The sequence below is a fragment of the Rhyacophila brunnea genome, unplaced genomic scaffold (assembly GCF_057557595.1).
Source record: "Rhyacophila brunnea isolate RB1 unplaced genomic scaffold, BYU_Rbru_1.0 scaffold_21, whole genome shotgun sequence".
Classification (NCBI taxonomy): Eukaryota; Metazoa; Arthropoda; class Insecta; order Trichoptera; family Rhyacophilidae; genus Rhyacophila; species Rhyacophila brunnea.
Window position 1 is genome coordinate 4,872,798 of NW_028232871.1, and position 16,045 is coordinate 4,888,842.

At 36.1% G+C, this 16,045-nt stretch overlaps 1 protein-coding gene across 1 annotated transcript; it reads left to right on the forward strand.

Annotated features, from left to right (window-relative positions):
- Positions 1-603: 603 nt before the first annotated feature.
- Positions 604-11,012, forward strand: LOC147070624 (uncharacterized). The gene is made up of 5 exons (XM_085948740.1): positions 604-653; positions 6,182-6,296; positions 9,035-9,190; positions 9,475-9,691; positions 10,808-11,012. The coding sequence occupies exons 2-5, from the start codon at positions 6,216-6,218 to the stop codon at positions 10,903-10,905; spliced, it is 552 nt and encodes a 183-aa protein (XP_085804866.1). The 5' UTR covers positions 604-653; positions 6,182-6,215; the 3' UTR covers positions 10,906-11,012.
- The last annotated feature ends 5,033 nt before the right edge of the window (positions 11,013-16,045 follow it).

Sequence of the window (16,045 nt, forward strand, 5' to 3'; positions counted from 1 at the left end):
ACATGCGTCCATTTAATGTTCTATTAGTAACAATAACAATAGGTATATTCATTGACATGTTTTCTTTTTTCAAGTAAAGTAGTAACGTTTTTAGTCATCTTTACACGATTTGAGAATTAATACCCCCGTCGCCATCATGAAACAAATTGACGTATTCACACCTCGACGTTCGCTCTCCGATTGCCAGCGAGTCCAAAATTTCGTCGCGCCTATACTTGAAAATTATTTGCCGTTTCACTGAAGTATCGTATTAAGTACATACTGACTATTGTCAAATTTCATGGAAGTAACTGATGGTGCGTTGTTTCCATAACTTTTTGATGTTCTTTGGAAAAATATGACGCCTAGTACTGTCATGTCGTACTTTTTGGACAAAACTGTGAATGCATCACTTCTTTTTAATTTTTTTTGTATAATCCTATGGGTTATTTGTATAATTTCTCTACGCAATTCGTAAATAATAATCTCTCTATCCAATCTGATAATAATTATTACTATATAAACAAATAACGACCATTTTTAAACCGGTATGATGCACGCAATGCGCAGACGACGCATGCACTGTGATGAATTCATGAAACAAACGAAAATAAGTCTGCATGTGGACGGACAAATGTCACTGTTGTGTTCGTTTATTTCTGGGAAGTTTTCAGGTTAGTTTCAATTTTGCAGCTAGTCAGATTGCGTTAATACGTTTTTGTAGCGTGCATTGCTTAATAATATTAATTATTTTGTACCTACATCGGATGTATTTATTGGTGAGCATTATTAATCATTTTAATTAGGTAGATACCTACATAATATTATTATTTTATACACGTACTTACCTATACATAGACAAATGTGTGATTTCTTTATTTATGTACCAACGTATAAACCTACATAAATATTTTTATTGTTTTTAGTGTTGCTAGGTATAGGTATTCATTGTTTAAATTTATTACATTGTGTGGTGATGTGGTGATGTGGTGATGATAATATTAATGATTCCGGTTTCACCGGATTGAGTTGACTTTTGTCTACCTACTAGGTTAAAACGCATTTATCGTTTCATACTTTGAGAAATTCATAGATGGCGCCGTGTGACGAAATTTGTGCAAATGTTGTTGTTTATAATAAAAATAATGTTGCGTACCTGTCAGAGAACTTTTTGTTTAGTATTTTACCAAACTCTATAATGCGTAAAATATTGTGGGTTAATATTATTATTATATTATTTCTTGTGATCTTACATTTTGAAACGAAGTGTTAAAATATTGACAATACTATAGTAATATTATCTATGGGTTTGTTCTAGTAAACCAAAACAAACTGATACCTATTATAATCTTGCTGGAACTCGATTTTCGACAACTAATTAATTAGTGGTGCAATATCTAAAATGAATTAAATATTAATTTGTTTCCAAAACACCATCACATTTTATTCAAATGTCAACTTTCCAACCAAACACGTCATGAAGTCATGAAAATTCAACCTGATATACGCAGTTGTCTACAAGAGCAATTAAATTTAATAAAATTGTCATATTATTCATTTATTTTAAATATAGGTCCCGACATTGGTGCCTATCTAGTTCATTTGTAAGACAAAGGTTTTAAAAAATTACTCTTCTCTTGCCCAAACTCTATGCCGAACCGTAAATTTGTTTTATAATGATTTTTAAGACGACGAGAGAACATGGGTTAACGAAATCGAGGTGCCACTGACTTCCATAATAATTTACCCCTAGATTCAAGTCGAATCAGTGGCGGATTCCCCATATGCAGATACTTCAATTTGATTCAAGCAATACACACCTGGCTTGGCGGTATGACTAAGGAGTAAGGACGTTCACCTAAGAGTTATTGCGAGTTGTCGAATCCACAAGTGGTTATCGAATGCGCGTGGCTTAACGGTCAAATGTAGCGGTGCCAGTGGCGCACCCAGGATTTAATATTGGGGGGGGGGCAAGAAGGAGAATGCAAATTAGTCCCATAGGCTCTTTTTCTTCATCATATAATTATTTTTACATATTTTCACAATACACGGCGATATATTTGTACAGTTTCTCCTAGTTTTTATTAAATTGGAGGCATAGTGGCGGTAACCGTTGAGCGTGTCATCGGCGACTGGCGGATTGGAAGTGACTAACAGCGACCATGCTGGACATGTTCATCTAGTATGCTAAAACACTACTCAAATAATATTGGATATGCTACCCGCTTGGTCTACAGCACTGGTCTAGAGAGCTACAATATTTATGCCGAATTCCACTGAAAAAAAATGTTCTTTTGATTTACACCACCACCGACTGTAGTGGGTGTAGTCGTTCTTTTTGCCGAATGTTTATCGTAGATTTTTGGTTTTTTTATATAGAGGTTCCAAAATATTAATTGAAAATGGACAAAAAAAGTATTATTGCATTTAACTTATACACAAACCTACTAAACAAAACACAGCCTAATTTCTCGTTTATCGGTCTTTTGTCTATAGCACTCCGTGTACCTACACCATGGCCCCACATCCTGAAACGGGCCCTCAGGCTAGGATATTTGGCGGACCCCCTACCTACCGCTTAGATTAAAGGCAGTGTGAAACAGTACTTTAACGTTTTTCAAATTGTGTTTTAGTTCAAGTTGAGGGTACTTATACAGAGAATTATTGGCGATTTTCAATACATCTACTTTAATAATGGAGCTGTCGAGTATCGACACATAATAATCAGAAAATAGATTACACAATTATATAATTTAAAATGTTCATGGCATTTTTTTTACAATTAAATCTAATTTATGATGTGTGTTTATCTCACTTATCTAGTCAACCCGACACGCCGGGCCCCCCACAGCCCAGCCCCTTAGGCTAGAGCCCTGTCAGCCCTCCCCAGCCATGACCTACTTCACTCCAGAATTCGGATGGACACCGAGAATTTTTGACAGTTCCATTAGGTTGATTCCATTAGATAGATTGATTACGAAAAAAAAGTTTTTAAAAGTTTTCTAAAAAAAAATAGTTTTTACGAATTCCATTAAAAAAGTTTTGTTTTGTTTTTAAAATTGATTTATTGATATTCTATCTTTCAACGTATTTCTAGCCGAAGGCATATCTTTTCTTTGATTATTTTTGTCTTGTTTTCAAAATTCTCAAAGAGATCGTGAAAGCATTTGAAAAACGCTTCTTTCATATTTCTCCTTTACTGAACGGTTTTCCATGTTTAGAGATTACGTTTGAGTCAAAATAACAATTTGAATGACTGCCGATAATTAATTTCATAAAGTTTGTTGATTAATTGCCCGATCCTAAGGACCGACCTACTATGCAATTGTATATTTACATTAAACGTAATGATTACCTTGAAAAGGATTTTCCTGCTATTTTTTATACAATGCGATTTGTAATTTATACATGAATTTCGTCGTTTCCGTTTGCGCATCGATTGGTAAACATAATATGAAAAACCGAAGAAAATACGCATGGCTATGTCGTCATTATTTTTTTAATATTATATAATATAAATACTAAGTACTTACAGTAAGTATATATTAAAGTAGGTATAATAATATATAAAATAGTAATTTCTTTTCTTGTCAAAATGAAATATTCCCGTGCCATCCAAAATCATCTCGCGTGCCATAGGTTCGCCATCCCTGGTCTAGAGTCTAGACCAGGGGTGACTAACCTACGGCCTTCTAGGATCTCAAGTGCAGCCTTTTGACTGAATCAAAATTTTACAAAATAACTCCTTTTATTTTTATAAGTACCTACTTATAACTTTATATATTTTATTAGGTACTTATAAAAAAATGTTAGATAATTTCTCTCATTTCTTTTAATTGTATCTTACATCAACAACATCTCTGTGCTAAAGCTACTATTTTAAGTGATACTTTGCAACAAGTTATAACTATTGTTAACTATATTCGTGAAAATGCAACACGGCATCGGCAGTTTCGTCACGTCATGACCTGAAATGATGCCATATCATTCTGAAGTGCGTTGGCTATCGCAGGAACAGGTGTTAGCCAAAAATTTTCTCTGCGAGAAGAGATAGTTGAATTTTATGAAGAACAGAATATGCGATGTGAGTTATTAAAAGTAAATTTCCATATGAATGTTGCATTTTTGTGTGATATCATGTTAAATCAAAATTCTTAAATATTTCTTTGCATCTAAGTAAAACTCTTATAGGTATGTTATGATAAAACAATCCAGGCATTTCGTAAAAAGCTATCTTTTTTTAAAAACACTTCTTCAAAAAGAAATTTCGCCTCTACGCCGCAACCAAAGAGCAAACACAACCCAGTCTTAAAAGCTTGACATTAAAATATGTCAAATTAATAAATAGTTTTCATTAATTTTAAATATTTCCTATATCCGTTGATAGGTATGGGTTTACGTAGGGTGCTGATCTATACTTTTCACTTATTAAAAACACTGACTCAGGGGCATAAAGTTACGTAAGTATATTTCGCTTGACAAGCTACAATTGAGTCGCTTAGAATCATAACTCACATATTTCAATTTTGTCGTTTTTTAGTTAAATATGCCAAGTGATTCTAAATGAATTAATCTATATACCGAAAAATAGTTGAGTATTAAAAGTAAATTTAAACCATGTGAAAATCGTTGAAAAAGTTCATTGTTGGTGTAATATGTCGTATATTTCAAAGAATAGAGTTTTGTCACCAACGCCTTCCTAACCAATCGGGGAGCTCTATTTCTCATAGTATGCTGTATGTCTGCAACGTTAGGAGTATTAGGTATATAATATATTAAAAAAAAAAAAAAAAGTTATTCGACTCTCTCACTCATTAATATTCTAGGGAGTTCAATACTGTTCTTCTAATTACAAAAAATAGTGCTCTGTTGGTTTTTAGCGATTATCTCAAAACTTCATTTTTGGAATATGTGAGTTATGATTCTAAGCGACTCAATTAATTATTATTAACAACATTTTTTTGTAAACACACGCCTTGGCGCGAAGAAAAGGTAGCAAATCGTATTTAGAGGCGATGTCCAAGGCTCAAGGGTGGTAACGTAACAACCGACTGACCGTACCTACAGTACCCTCGACCCTTCGTTTGCCCAGAAACAGATGACAACGGTAACGTTCTTTTTGTTTGTTTCGCTGTGCATCATCGTTTAGCCTTGACTCATTTACAGTTACAATAATAATACCATTATATTCTCAACTCTGTCGATTGGAGGATTTTGATGGGGGATTTAGGCATTATGATATTTGGTATCACCGTCCACCGTGTAAATATAATAATATGTATTTTAATATAATGTAGGTATGTATACATTTTAAAGGGTAAACCCGTTAATAAATATTTTTTTATGTTTTCCTTCATCTTCATTCTCTTACTTTGACAGTTTTGTTTCTGGACCAGACGGATGCATTGTCATTTAAACTAATACCAGATTATAGTTTAATGCGCCATTGTGTTTACTGTTTATCGAGATTTTTCTATAAGCACGCGAAAGCTTCACAGAGTTCTTCAAGAGAAAACTTTATGCTCTAACTTATGGCTGCCATCAGATATCCTGCTTGCACTATCCAACGAATACATATATGTATTTGTTGTGAACATTTGACAATAATTGGATGGCTTGGACATCCGATGTCATCCTACATCATCCGACAAGCCTAGTACGTTCTAATACCAATCAAATTGATGCCAACACGTCGTGTTTATTAAAGTTTTAAACATCACAGTGTGTCTGATCAGTGGGAAGAAATTTCATTTATACTTAATCATATTTTTAAAATAATATTATTATTGCCTTTGGAATTATATTATCAGAGTCAATTTTGATTCTTTATAAAGTCATCCTTCGATTTACGCGGTCGAGAAAAAACAAAAAAAAACATAATCTTTTGATAAAAATAACATTTTTTTTTCTTAAAAAAATCCTTTGGAACCTATCTACCGCGTAATTGAAGGATGCCTGTACATGCATTTTTAGGTATGTTTCTTAAATGCGGTCTTCCTTGATTTAAGATAAATGAATGCGGCCTTCCGATAGGAAAAGATTCATCACCCCTGGTCTAGACTCTAAATGAAAATCCTTTTTCACAAATAAAATTGATGTAGGTTGCCTGAGATTGTTTTCAACTTAGAAAAATTCTTCTCCTCCTCCCGAAATTTGTGAAATTACTTATATTTTTATTCATCAAAACTTTCTTCTATTTCAGATATTATAATCTTCAGATTGTAATCATCAGCAAAATGGGGTTTCCACGTTTACATACGTGCTGTTGTGGCTGTGAGCTACGGTCAGGATCGTTGGTCATCGCATGGATAAATATGGTAATTTCTCTATAATATATTTTTCATTCCACTGGTACTAGTAATGGATTTCTATCCATATACAATATAAATATACGATGGCCAAGCGGCTTATCCGTCGGCTTATAATGTTGTCTGGCAAATACACGTGAGTATTGATTATCAATTAGTGTTTGGAGTCAGAGTATTGACCTAATATGTTTCGAACGAATCCGAACGAACGGAGCTGCTTGCCAGGGTCCGTCCTCACATGGGCCTAATTGGCCACGCGGACCTGATTGCAACAGAGGCCAATTTTGCGGCATTTGAAAAATTTGCAGCGTCTTATGAAGAGCGGGATAATCCCGACTCTTCCGTAGAATCAGATTAAAATCTTGAGCATCAGTACGCGGGTACACTATAATATATAAAGATAGATATTATTCTAACTATAAAATATCAAAAATTATGTATGATTTAATTGCATAATTTAGATATTTTATAGATATACGAGAATTTTGACTATGTACTACATTTATAATGCGTTGGTTTTCGCAGGGCTTAATTGAATTTTAAAAACTAACCAACACCATCTTTAAGGGGGGACATGCTCGTCGAAGGTCAAAATTGAGTTTTTATTGTATATTCAAACCATGATCCTGGACACTCCTTAAACGTTGTAGATGATCTATTTATATAATTTTGAAGCCTTATTATCCTTTATAGTTATTTTAAACATTTGATGACTGCATGAAGTATTTTTGTTACATAAAATATTATTCTTTTAAACCTCTCGCTCTAATGTTTTAGAATATAGTCATATTTCGGTACATAACTGTGCAGTGGTGTTAAGATTTTTTACATGTATTAATTTTTAAACGTATTTATAAAACCATTAGCATAATTTATTACGAGATAATTTTTGTAAAATATTCACGATAAAAAATTATATTGATAATCTCTGTGATCCCAAATTTGACAAGAATTAGGCATTTTATTATTCAAAAAATCGGCAAGATTAACACATTTCAAGATGATTCTAAAGATATTTATTATAAGCTTTGTCTTTGACCATTCAAGTGTGATAAACATCTTATGAATAATGATTGCTTTATAATAATTATTGACCTAAGAATAAGGTAGTGTTTTTTTGAAATACGCCATTTCTTTTGTCATTCCCCAGTAGTTAAGCTACAACATACGGCCGTAGCCATAAATTGACAAACTTTAATTGAAGTAGTGAGTAAAATGATATTGACGCGCGTGTTTGAACATGTACCGTTTAAATAAAATTTAAAAAAATTCGGTTAGGTACATGTTCAAACACGCGCGTTAACATAATTTTACTCCCTACTTTAATTATAGTTTGTCATTTTATGGCTACGGCCGTATGTTGTAGCTTAACCACTAGGGAATGACAAAAGAAATGGCGTATTTCAAAAAAACACTACCTTATTCTTAGGTCAATAATTATTATAAATCAATCATTATTCATAAGATTTTTATCACACTTAAAAGGTCAAAGACATAGCTTATAATAAATATCTTTAGAATCATCTTCAAATGTGTTAATCTTGCTGATTTTTTGAATAATAAAATGCCTAATTCTTGTCAAATTTGGGATCACAGATTATCAAAATAATTTTTTATCGTGAATATTTTACAAAAATTATCTCGTAATAAATTATACTAATGGTTTTGTAAATGCGTTTAAAAATTAATAAATGTAAAAAATTTTAACACCACTGCACAGTTCTGTACCGAAATATGACTATATTCTAAAACATTAGAGCGAGAGGTTTAAAAGAATACTATTTTATGTAACAAAAATACTTCATGCAGTCATCAAATGTTTAAAATAACTATAAAGGATAATAAGGCTTCAATATTATATAAATAGATTATCTACAACGTTTAAGGAGTGTCCAGGATCATGGTTTGAAAATACAATAAAAACTCAATTTTGACCTTCGACGAGCATGTCCCCCCTTAAAGTGTGGTCAATGAAAACAAATACGTTCGGTTGACAAAGTTTAATATGCATAATGTATGGCTAGAGTTGGGTATTTCCAGAGAAAATCTCAATCTCGAGATTCGGGATTTCCCAAAATGATGAAAGTTTGAATTTTCGAGATTCGAGATTTCCAGAAAAGATTTCTCGAGAATTCTCGAGATATCGGGAAAATTTAAAAAAAAAAACCTGTAAAAAATCCTAAAATCAATGTCATTGGTAAAAACAGACAAATTCCAAATATTATGATTTTTTTATTTTAGTAAGAAGACAATCCAATAGAAGTAGAAAAACAAAAGAAAATCAAAAATTACTTTATAAAATAGAATTTCAAAAAACACAGACTGTCATTGGCTGCGTCTGACAATCGCGTACGCTTTTGAGACACAAATTTCCCTGATGTTGAAAAATTACACTCATTTTGAGTCGACGTTGGCTTAATTGTGTTGAACTAAAATCACACGATCGCACACTAGCATTCGAGAAAACGACAAACTTTGTTAATTTATTTCAATTAAGAAAAATCGTTTTTTCAATTAATATTTGATAGATAATAAATCTCGAGAAAAGATTCTCGAGAACCGGGATTTCCCGAAATGTTAAAAATTTCAATTCTCGAGATTCGGGATGGAAAATCTCTAAAATTTCTCGAGAATTCCCGTCGGGAAATTCCCGTGGCTGATCCTCACAGCCTACCTCCACCCTTCGCCACATTATGACTACAATTTTCTTTGACCAACGATTATCGAAGATTCTTTTTTTATTGCAGGTGTGTTTCATATTGTCATTCTGCAGCCAGGTATTGAAACTGTCACAAAATAAGCCATATTTCCATGAAGCCTACAACATACAGGACGTGGCAGTTTTAATTTCTGGTCTTGTTGGAATAGTTATGTCATTAGGACTACTAATGGGAATCTATAAGGTGCGTATAGAAACAGTCTAAACATTTTTTTTTATTAAATAGACCGTAAAAATTGACTCTGGATTTAAAGCCTTGCGAGCATTTATTGCGATTATTTGGGGACCGGCATCGGTCCGCGGACCAATGGTTGAGAAACACTGCTCTAAATATTCATAATGATAAAAAATAATATTAAATAAGTGCAATTTGGCGTACTTATAGTAATGCGTAAACGTATAATGGCAAAATTTGAAACATTTTGAGGAAACACTGCTTTTTAAATACAATTATTTAATGATTTTCAGCGTAACACCAGCATACTGAAAACCTGGATGATAATGTCAGCCGTTCTAGATATTTTGAGCTTTATCGCCACAGTGTGTTTTGCAGTCCGTGTGTTGTCAATAGATCCAACAAAAGATCTACCAGAGGAGCTACAATCGAATCTATCACCGGACGACAAAGCCCTTGCAATTATTATCATGGCGTGTATGATCATTGTATTGATCGCACTGAGCATGGGTAAGTACTTATATTAAAGTTTATAATAAAAATAATGTTATATACCAGTGGTGGCGAACCTATGTCACGCGTGCCACCAGTGGTACGCTAGATGATTTTGCATGGCACGCATTAGAAGAGAAAAAAAATACCTATAATAGGTCATAAATTACAAGATAAAAATAACTTTTTATATGCAACGTTTTTAAATTTTCTGTTGAATCATATAAACTTGACTTGACTAGCTTAAACGATCAAAAAAAATTTACTTGATAGAAATACTGGATAAATATAAAATACTGAAATGTCATTTTGACATTTCATATTGATTTCCGTAGTAACATACGTATATATTAATAATTCAGTTGCTAGGACCCCAGACCCCTAGCAACCAATTATAGTGTTTTACTTTTTACGGATTTCTTCCATGCAAAACAGAATTAACTGAAAAGTGGAAAGATGGAAAGTTATTTCAGAAAAATCCGTAAACAGTAAAAGACTATTATTGGTTGCCAAGGGGGTGGTCCTAGCAACTAAATTATTAATATATACGTGCGTTACTATGGAAATCAAAATGAAATGTCAAAATGACATTTCAGTATTCTATATTTGTTCGTTTGTTTGTTTTTTTATTTACTTCAAGTTTGAGCATAATAATTCAACAGAAAATTTAAAAACGTTGTATATAAAAAGTTATTTTAATCTTGAAATTATTTCTTATAGTGTTACAGTTGCGTATGGCAGCAAAAATGTATTATCCGTGAGCATCCGGCGATCCCCCTAATACCACCCTACCTCACATACTAATTGATTGTGATTGATGAAAAATCAATCCCGAAAGTTTTGGGATTATGTTTACTAATCCCGGGATTTATAGGTATCGAAAATTGTCCGGGATCCCGGGATTGGATTCCCTAATTCCAAGTGTGATGAAGATAAAAATGATTATCTTCCTAAAACATGGATATACATGATAATAATGATTTAATATAATATGTAGGTGCAATTTAATCGCGTGCAAGCAGAATGTCTGCGAGTGTCACAAGTGGCACGCGTGCCATAGGTTTCCATAGGGAAAGTCATTCTAATTATTACTGAGCTTTGTGATTTATTATTTATTTTTAAAAAATGTTTCAGTTTATGCTGCCTTCACCATTTACGTCATATACAGTTACCGTCGAGAGTTGATTGAAGAAAAATTCGATACGACGCAGTTTTCCGTTCTACTACAATAATCGTAATCACTATATTTTTTTTACAGTACTTATATATTTTTATTTTCAAAAGTATTAAGAATTAACTTAAGAATGTTGGAATTTTATTAAATATGTGAATAAGAAAATATTGTCTGTGTTACTTGTCTTGTACCTACGTTAGTGAGTGTGAATATTGCGTGAAGATTTCAAAGGGGAACATGGGTTGCAAAAATAATTCAAATTGAAAAGTAAAAAATCATAGTTTCTTTTCATTAATGTTCAATTCAGATAGTAATCGAACACATTTGACAACACTAATAAAAATAAAAAAAACATGACAATGATCTCAGTTATGTATAGGGCCATCATATCGAAAAAAAAAGAAGATGACTTTCTTGGTTTTAGATTTATCACTAGATTCCTTTCACATCCGGCACATCTATTCTATACACAATGCTGCTGTCGAGGGTAGTTTATCATATTTATGTATTGAGGCGGTTAATCATTACAATTAGTTAAAATGTGCTAAGTGTTTTAACAGTATATCTCTTGGCTGTTTCAACTTTAAGAGCGAGATAGACAGTTTTGACAGTTTACACCAGCGATTTCCAAACTGGGAGGTTCAAGATCAGGGTTAAATTGATAACCATTACAAAACTGTCACTGACCTCACCGAAAGAAAGTGCTATATTTGTGCAATTTTAGGTGATAGTTAATCTAAATAAAGATTATTTACTGTATGAAAAAACGTTTCCAACTTTAATGCAAGACGTTATTTCCATGCCTCGCAGGCAAATAAATGTCATAGATAGTCGTAGTAGATTTTTGGGTTTCCACCGTGTGTCCTTCCTCCTCACTCGATGGATACAGGACACAAATTTGGCTTTGAAACCAAGGTATTGGGTCTGAATAAAGGATATTTCGCACGATTGGTAAAGGAGGCCATTGAAATCCATAGAAACTCTGAAAATATTAATAGGGTTGATGGATTACGGTTAAAAACGTCATGGCTTCCGGCACTATCAGCAAAATCCAATATTCGAGCCGGTATCCCTGGTCGTAACGATTGACAGATTACTCTGAGCAACGTTTGCTCTTAGCTAATCGGATTCCTTTTGACATTCTTAGAGCAACGTTTACATTCACATACCCACACTACATTTTCATCATGAAACATATCATCTCTTGATAATGGCCTCTGCAACGAACCCGAAACGTCGAGTAAAGGAGGAAGAAGGACACACGGTGGAAACCCAAAAATCTACTACGATAAAAACAACCGTGAAAGCCTCAAACATTATATGTCATAAATAGTGTATGTGGATTAATTTGTAATGTGAAGTTACTTACAGATGGTTTAATTATTAGTCTTATAAATACACCACATTGTCAGCAGGAGGGTGGCCGAGTGATGCAATGCAAACACTGTCAGCGATAGAATCCTAAGAATTTATGAAAATAAGCTTCTGCCTACATCTTGTGAGCGTGAAGAAATGGTATGTGCATACCTTAGAAAGAAAGCCTACAGGAGATGCCATGAAGAGATGTAGAATTTGCAATGGTTGACGAGGAATTCCTCAGCTTACACCGATCTAAATAGTAGCGGATTAGTGAAATGTTAGCCTTCTGTAATCTCAGAAAATAGATCGATGGCATATTTTTTATTACATTTATATTTAAAAACTGACAATGACAGATCTCAATAGGACTGATAAAAACGGTACGCTAGTGGTGGCGTAAGGATCATCACCTCTTGACCACGTTTCTAGGAAAGTAAACTGAGTGACCTGCGCCCATTCTGCCCCACTACATTTAGTGTGCTCTGTGGTATTAGATCATATTGTATTTTGAGTTGTGCTGCTAGAAAAATTGATGTGCTCGCTGTATCCTGTCGGCTCTATTCTCGCAATTGTACAGTTTTACTTTCAAATAAAGTATGTAGGTTCTGTCTTCTTAGTTTGAAGTTTTTTTTAAACAACTTCGCACAATAAATTGTGCATATCTTTACAAAAATAGCAATGGCGAAGGGTAGAAGTAGGCTGTGGAGATTCGACTTAAATGGAGCACACTACATTTCGTTAGGTATACTTTTATACAATTTCATTGAACTAAGAATACAAATTGTCGATGGTTTTTAAAATTCGATTAAATCCAAACCAAACCATAATAATATAATATTGGCATAATTTTAGATATTTTATATCTAATATCTATTATGGTTTGCTTTAGGCAGGGTTTAATTGAATTTTATCTACACTATAGGTATTTATTATTATGTATTAGACAATTTTCAGGAAGCATTTTTGTTATATACAGGTAATTCAACTGTTAATATACCCAATGTCATCAATTAAAAACTATATCGCAGTTAGGTTTAAAGTGATAGGTACATTAGTGAAACGGCAAATAATTTTCAACTATAGGCGCGACGAAATTTTGGACTCGCTCGCATTCTGAGAGAGAACGTCGAGCTGGAAACACGTCACTTTGTTTCGTCATGGCGACGAGCGTATTAATTCTAAAATCGTGTAAAGATGACTAAAAACGTTACTTATTTAGGTACTTTAAAAAGAAAACATGTCAATGAATATATTATTGTTAGTAATAGAACATGGTGTGTAAAATTCCCACCTCCGCTCCCGTTATGTATATGCAGCCACGTCATACGCGGCCGGCTAACATAACCCTTACGTGTGCCAGATCAAAGAATTTAAGCCCTCATTTTGTCCCGAGCAGAGCCGCACGGGACTGGTGATGCAACCTTGCACCGAAGTGAGAATGCATGATGTTAATTTATATGGCAACTATCAGAGTGACTTTAGTTTGAAGAGTCGCAAGGGGAGTCGAGAGTGTCCCGCCCCCCGTACGCTCTGGCGAATTTAGTAAAGGCCGCAAAATTGGCCTCGGTTGCTACCATGTCCGCGTGTCCTATTGGGCCCGAATGGGGTCGGACCCGGGCAAACAACTCCGCTCGTTCGGGGGCCATAAGTGGACAGTCCTACAGGACGTGCTCTGCGTCCTGCTGGTCGTGTCCACATGAGCAACCCGACCCATGTCCTGCCAAACCAAACCCCTGCAGTTTGGCCGCAAAGTTTCCATGGCCAGTCATGAATTGACTAGTCCAGTGGGTAGGCACCAGTCTCCTCGTCATGTGTCTCACCGAGACATCTGGAAAGTATAGAAAAGTCTGGCGGCCCTTAGAGGAGGCCACCCATCTCGCCTGCCATGCCGCATATGCGGTCTTGTAGACCAGCTCAGATACAGTTTTTCTGTAGCTCACGCCCTCCACTCTCGATGGCGGTGTCAGAGGGACACCGGCGAGAGTTGTATTGATCCTCCTCATAAGGAGAGTGATCGAGCCTCTAATTTGAACGTGCAAGTCGAGGGGAAAGACCCCCGCAAGGACCGCCAGGGCATCCGAAGATGTGGTCCTATAGGCCTTAGTAAGGCCAATCAGAGCAGCCCTCTGTCCGCTAAGCAGAGCCCTCTTCACAATTGTCAGCGAGGCTTTGGTGTGCCACACGCTGGAGGCATAGCCAGCGATGCCCATGAGTATAGCCTCGTAGGCGATTCTCAGGGCCCGAGGCTTTAGGCTCCAATTGTTGCCCGCCAGGCGAGCAACCTTCTGATAGGCTAAGTTGGCCTTAGCCACAATTACTTTAGCATGCTTCAAAAAGGTCTGCTTCTCGTCCAGAACGACCCCCAAGTAGGTCACCTCTCGAGAAAACCTTATAGCAGAGTCGCCGAAGCGCACTGCGGGTGATCGCTTATTTATGTTTATCCTTGAGCTGCCCTTTAGGAGGGTAGCTTCCGTTTTGCCAGGTGTAAATGCAAGCTTATTAAGCTTACCCCAGTTAAGGATTCTCGATAATGCGTCCTTAGCTACGCGCTCGAGTGTCGGACGGCTCGACGAGCCAACTAGTAAAAGAAGGTCATCAGCGTACGCGACGAGCGCGCAGCCCGGTGGCAGAGGTAACGTCAAAACATCGTCAAAAAGTATATTCCATAGCAAGGGGCCAAGCACGGAACCCTGCGGACACCCCATGGTGGTCTCCCTGTAAATCAATTCAGTGCTAGAGTCGTATATAACTTCCCTTTTATTAAAATAGTTTTGCACTAGGGCAAAGAGGTCCCCCGGGATCTGTCGGAGCCGAAGCTTAGATAGAATTAATGGCCACCATGCGGTGTCGAAGGCACCGGCTATGTCCAAAAAGAAGCCTGCCACAATAACTCCTTCTGAGTCCTCAACAAATTTCTGTGCAAATCTGATAGCGTCCTCAGTAGACTTGCCGGGTCTAAAGCCAAATTGCCTCTCCGAGATAGGGTAGATTCTCTCAAGGTGGTCCTCCAGTCTTCTGCTGATTAACCGCTCCAATATCTTACCCAGCACTGGCAGAAGAGTGATTGGACGGTACGCTTTTGGGTCATGCGGTGGTCGTGTGCTCATCTTAGGTATAATCCTAAGGAGACCCTTCTTCCAACAGTCCGGGAAGATGCCCCTGCTCATGCAGTCAGCATACAGCCCGACTATCTCATGAGGTGCTCGAAGCCACGCCCTTCTGGCAATCACATTGCTGATCCCATCAGGTCCGGGGGCTTTGCCCGCCCTGAGGCCATCAAAAATTAATCCCACCTCCGACTGGGTAAGCTCAGGAGAATGGTGAGTTTCCAACGGCAAGATTGCAGATAGTCTTAGTTGACAGGTTCTGTCATCTTCATGTGCCGTAGGTATGTCCTGTGGAATTAGAGCTTCCAGCAATATGGATGCAGACTCTGCGCTGTCCATCGCAAAGGTGCCATCAGGGCGCCGCATAGCCGCCATGACTTTACCAGGCCTTGAGCCCAGCTTTATCACGCGGAAAGGCGGTCCCCACGGATCATAGCCCCCCATTTCAGAGACAAAATCCCGCCAGTGCTTTTTCTTGGCTTTATTTAACTCTTTTTTGAATTTTGCCCTTGCGGATTTATAGGCAATCTCCGTAGGTTCGTCATTTCTGGGTAAGTCATTCTGAGATCTTCTAGCTCTTTGCAATTTTCTTTGGGCAAGTCTCATGGTCCTTCTCAAAGACGTCAATTTTGGTATCCACCATGGCGCAAGGTTGGGTTGCCTCAGAGAGGTTCTACCCAGCGTGGACTCCGTAGTTTGAGTAATGAACGCAGTCAAGTCATTGGCTCTTTG